Here is a 5,664-nt window from a genome sequence, read left to right as displayed (position 1 = left end):
GAGATCGTGGCCTACCACCAAAGTTCCAGCATGTCTGACTCTGGCTCCATTGCGTTTCTCTGACTCTGAGTTCTTCCTCCCAGAATTCAGTTGTTTTCCCCACATACCTAAGTTCTGCCTTATCAGCAGGCCAAGGGAGTTTCTTTATTCATTAACCAAGAAAAGCAACACACACAATCTCCCACACCAGATCCAGTTTCATCCTTTTACCTGTGAATATCCAGTGTTTCGGCATTATTTTTTGAAGTTTGTCATTCCTGTGGTGTTTTTGGCATTTTTGTCAATAATTGGGTGCCTGCAGCCACCCAGGCTTGTCTGGGTCTTCTATTCCATCCCACTATCTTATGGAGGTGTTGTGCCAGTACCATGCTGGTTTTGACACCATGACTCTGTGGTGTACCTTGAGATATCATGGGACCTTTAGCACTGCTTTTTGTTTAGTATTGCTTTGGCTACTTGGAATCTTTTGTGCTTCTACATCAGTTTTAGGGCTGTCTTTTCTGTTTCTGTTAAGACTGTCACTGGAATTCTGTGGGGTTTGCAGTTAAGTGCTTTTGGTAGTATGTTCAATAATACTGTAGATCTGTGAATTCCCCACAGACCTGTAACAGACCTGTCTGATCTGGGCAACCCCTCAACTGAGACTCCCCTTCCAAGGTACTTAGTTCTGCCAACATTACAATAAAATCTAACCAGGACAAGGTTTTCATTTCTTTGATTAGTTTTCTCTTAAAGTAATTTTTATTTTTGAGGATATGGTGATCGAGATTTCTGATTTCCTGTTATTGTTATATAAAAAGGCTACTGCTATCTGTATGTTGACTTTGTATCCTACTTTGCTCAGTGTTTTCTGGTGAGTCACTGGGTTTGCTAAGTGCAGGACCATGTTGTCTGCATATAATAATGTGGCTTCTCCCTTTCCTATCTGTGTGCCTTCTGTACCTTATGGCTCTAGCTTAGGCTTCAAACACCACACTGAGTAAACAGAGCGGACACATTTGTCTTATTTCTGACTTTTCAGAGTCTCCTGTATGTTAGCTACAGATCTGTCATATGCAGTCTTTATTATGCTGAGGTATGCTTCTTCTAGTCCCAGTTTCTTCGAGGCCTTAATCATGAAGGAATGTCAGACTTCGCCTGAAGGCTTTTCAGTATCTGAGATGATTGCGTGATTTCTGCCCTTAGGTCTATTTACGTTCTGTATGATATTTATTGATGAATGTTGAATTTGACTCTATTATTCCCATGCTTATTTAGACTAAGACAGAATTTCCCAAGAAGGATCTTGGCTTGTCTGTGTAGCCCCTACCAGGAGGAGCAGGTCTGTTTCTATGTTCCGAACATGCACATAATACATTGTCATAACTTAAAAAACACTGCACTAGGGCTAGAGAGATGGCTCAGAGGTTAAGAGCACTGGCTGCTCTTCCAGAGGTCCTGAGTTCAATTCCCAGCAACCACATGGTGGCTCACAACCATCTGTAATGAGATCTGGTGCCCTCTTCTGGTGTGCAGGTGTACGTACAGACAGAACACTGCATACATAATAAATCTTAAAACGAAACAAAAGAACACTGCACTGTAAGCCATTGATTTATTGATATTTGTCTCTCACTGAATTGCAACAACTTAAAGGCAGAAGCAGCCACCTTTCTGATAGCCACAATAAGAGCCTGAGTAAAGCTGACAGAAGAAAAGAGCGTCAAGTCCCAAAGCTCACAGTTCCCCAGGTTCACACCAACGCTCTTAGAAATCATGTCATGCAGGTGGAGAGATGGCTCAGCAGTTCAGAGCACTGGCTGTTCTTCCAGAAGATCACATGGCAGTTCACAACCATCTCCAACTCTAGTTCCAGGAGATCCAACACTTTCTGCCTTCCATGGGGCACCAGGCACAGGTGGTTTCAGACTTACATACAGGCAAAACATTCATACACATAAAGTAAGAAATTGTGTCACAGAGTAGAAAAATCCCTTTTGATTAACATGATACCCTTTTCTATAAAGACACTTTATTTAAAAGTCACCTTGTCTGTGTAAACATGTCACTCTCTGAGTTCCACTGTCCGTGCTTGGGAGCAGAGTGTGTGGTATTTTTCTGGGCTTAAAGCATAAGCTGACATGGCGGTCAAGAACTTGTCCAGTGGGCAGAGCTTGTCTGGGCAGCCTCTTGGCACTTGCTCCTGTGGAAGGAACAGAACTCAACAGGTCCTGGAAAGCCTAGCTGAGCTCTGGCCCTGAGCTGGAAGAGCTGACAGTCCCATCCCAGACAGTACTCAGCTTCTCCAGGACATCAGCAGTGTTGGGTTAGCCAGGACACCAAGATACTGGCCATGAAGACACTCAGTAGCTTCCTAAAATGGGCCTCACAGATAGACGCCTGGCAGACACACTCAGGAAGGCTGGAAGGAGTCTGTTACAGGGCTGAGATGTGACCATGCTATACCCTGTGACTACAGGTCAACTACTGCCCTAGGTTCTATGGGATTCAGACGGCTGAGGCTAACACTTGGGACACCACTGGGCCTGAGACACACGACACTAGTCCAGGCGGGGCGGGGCGGGGGGGGGGCACGGAAAGACAGGGTTGGGCTTAGCCACCATCCAGCCTCACCTCAGAGATCTTACCTCTCCATGGTAATAGAGCTGCACAAACCACTCCTTAGATTTCTGGTGCTGGTAGAGTTCCATGGTCAGGTCAACAGCAAATGAAGGCCATTTGCGGTCAAAAATCCCCAAGGCCATTAGGATAGGCATGAGGGTGACATCATGAGTGGCATACAGGTACATCTTTCTGCAAGAAGGAAGGAAACAGTTAAACAGTTCTCCACAATTGCTTGCTTCGAGATCAGGAGGCCAGGATGTTGCCTGTCTCCTTTGAATGAGAAACAGCAGCTGCCTCAGAAACAAGGGGCAACTAGCAGTCGTCTGAGCTGGTTTAAAATTCCTCTGAAGCAGATGGTGAGGACCCTACCCCTACTCTCTTGTCTCCTGGAGAAGGACACCTCCTCCCCCCACCCACTCCCCCCCCACCCTGGGAGTTTCAAAGGAGAAACAACACCTGGGGCTCAGGTGCTACCTCTCTTCTTCCTCTGGACCTGGCCACCCACGACTGATGCTCTTCTACCCTTGGCTACATGTGTGTAGTGGGGTTTGGAAATTGCAATTAATTTCAAAAGAATACTAAGCTGCCTGGTCTTCAACACATTTCCCGAGGAGTTTCAGTCAGTCAAACAATAAGCAAGCCACCCTTTAGGGTGTCTGCTCGATGCTAGCATTTCTCTCTTCAGGATGACCAAGGATGTTACTGGCTCTCAACTTAGGAGATTGGCACCAGATCCTTCCTCAAGGTACAAGGTGGAGATCAGCAAGGCAGCAACAGCATGCTAGATACAGTGCCACTGCAGGTGTGTGGTGGACAGAGAGGGACGCAGTGCTGTTAGAAACCCTGTTCGCCTCTGAACTCAGGTCCCTGCACCTCTCCACAGGCGCGGCAGGTGCTCAGCCCTGTCATCTCCACCCCACCCATCTCTTCACACCCTAGCAGTACTTCAGCATCAAGTGACAATGCAGGCTCTGCCTTGGCAGGACCAAGACGGGCCTGAGACTCCATCTCCAGACCACAATTTGCTGAGCAAGTGCCCAGGACACGTGACATTCCAAATCGAGGATCCCAGGCTCTGGGAAACTGGGGATGGAAGCCCATGAGCTGCTTCCAGTGTTTTCAAATGTACAGTGATCCTACCTTCTGTACACCTAATAAGGGACTTGAACTAAGTCATCACTGTTTTGGACTATTAAACTACAAACCAGTGCGATATTCATGTATCCATTTAACCGGGGTGATATCAATTTTTAAAAGAAAGGAAAAAATAACTTTGAGACATTAAACTAAAAACATACAAGGAGAGCTATAGCAGGAAGAAAAGTAAAAGTGTTGTGACCTGCTTGGGGACCCTGGTGAGCATTCCCCTGCAGCCACTGACAGCTTGGCTCTTGACCCATACTCCCGGAGTCCCTCCCTGCAGCCAGAGGGAGTCCCCCCCCCCCCCCCCCGCAAGCTCTGCACGGCATAAGCGTTCACTGTGCTGGGTACCTGGTCTTGCTGGGTGGGGTCGTGGGGTCCACAGCTCTAAGCAAGTTCCCCTCCAGGATGTGTAGGAATGGGCCCACTGCCATCTGGATACTTTCCCTGTGAAATATGAATAACATTCAGGCACCCAGGAGAGGCATCAGCTCTGCCTCTGAGGACCTCAGCAGCACAGTCGGATGACACAGAGAAAGATAACTAAGGCTGAGACCACAGCAAGGGCAGGCAAGAAGAGTTTCGCATCAACTTAGAGACTTCCAACAGTAACAACGTCAGGTGTCCTCTGACTTCCACAAGTGCGCACAGCGTACCTGTGCATGTGCACACACACAATAAATCAAAGTGGAAAAAAGGAAGTACACTTTGAGGAACAAAAGAGCAAAGTTGGGAAGGGCGGAGGTAACAAGACTCAGAAACCCTGAAAGGCTCCTGGAAAAGCACTTGCTGACTGTCCCTGCATGCACTCCACCTTCTGGAGTCGAAGCGTAGTGAAGTAGGGACTCTTCTAACTCTGTGAGCTACGCCCTGCCACTTTCATTCTGGGTCATCCTGTGATCATCAGTGACTGTAACGCAACACATATCCTCTCGCAGTACCGGGCAAAGCAAAGCAAGGCTGACAAGGGACAAAAGATTTACTTGTGAGTGCGCCTCGCACTTCTTATTGGGGGTGGGGTGTCCAAAAACTAAACCAAAAGCTACCACTCGTAGGAGGCCCGGTACTGAAGTGCACGGAAGAGAAGGATGCCGACATGAATGGCGTAGATCTAGTTTAGAAATTACGGTTACCTCTGTAATTGAAGGAATGTGGCATGCATTCCTGCCGGGTACACAGGCCAGACCCAGACTGCATTGTAATGGCGTACCACTTGTTCTCAAAACATCAGTTTTATGCAACTGATAGAAATGGAAAGAATGACGGGTCAAAAGAAAGCATGCTGTGCTGTGACCAAATGACGAGGCGCCTGCCTGATCTCATAAAGTTTTATTAGAACACAGCCATGCCCTTTTGTGTGCGTATTACCCATAGCTGCTTCATGATGCATAAAGATGAAGTTGCGATAAACCAGACACGGTCCATGGAGCCTGGGGTATTTGCCATGTATGTTTACGTGTGGACTGGCAGAAGGGAGGGCAGTGAGCGGCTGTTTAGGTCTGGCAGGGCCACTTCATGAACAAAACCTGGAAGCTGTTGAGTCCCAGGGAGTGGCAGCTAAGTAGCTTGGTGAGAACTTCGGGAAGCCCAAGGCTGCTGCACAGACGGGCATGTTGACTCCTCGTCAATGCAACCAGGGGCTCTTTTCTCAGGCAGCAGACACTGCAAATTCTTGAACAGTTAACTGTTCCCCTCCCCCAGCATAGCTCCAGATTATCCGTTCCCTTTACGTTAAATGCTTCCAAGTCACCTATTCTTAGTGCAAACTGAATGCTCTTAATCAGAAGAAAAAGGAAAAAAGAAAAAGAAAAAAAAAGCAGTGTGATGTGGGAGTGTCATATATCAATCTGTTGATTTCATTGGTTAAGTAATAAACAAACTGCTTGGGCTCATAGCTTAGAACATAGGTGGGTGGAGTAA

General features: G+C 47.2%; 1 protein-coding gene across 1 annotated transcript in view; it reads right to left on the bottom strand.

Annotated features, from left to right (window-relative positions):
* Nucleotides 1-1,586: 1,586 nt before the first annotated feature.
* Acp6 (acid phosphatase 6, lysophosphatidic) overlaps nt 1,587-5,664 on the bottom strand; it is a 23,240-nt gene continuing 19,162 nt past the window's right edge. The window contains exons 8-11 of the mRNA XM_013349882.2: nt 4,096-4,191; nt 2,628-2,793; nt 2,027-2,182; nt 1,587-1,908 (exon numbers count right to left, since the gene is read on the bottom strand). Of these exons, the coding sequence (XP_013205336.1) occupies nt 2,045-2,182; nt 2,628-2,793; nt 4,096-4,191 (400 nt within the window). The 3' untranslated portion in view covers nt 1,587-1,908; nt 2,027-2,044. The remainder of the gene's footprint in view (nt 1,909-2,026; nt 2,183-2,627; nt 2,794-4,095; nt 4,192-5,664) is intronic.

Source organism: Microtus ochrogaster, chromosome 21, assembly GCF_000317375.1.
Source record: "Microtus ochrogaster isolate Prairie Vole_2 chromosome 21, MicOch1.0, whole genome shotgun sequence".
Lineage (NCBI taxonomy): Eukaryota > Metazoa > Chordata > Mammalia > Rodentia > Cricetidae > Microtus > Microtus ochrogaster.
Note: the sequence above shows the minus strand (reverse complement) of the source record. Positions and strands in the feature narration are given on the sequence as shown.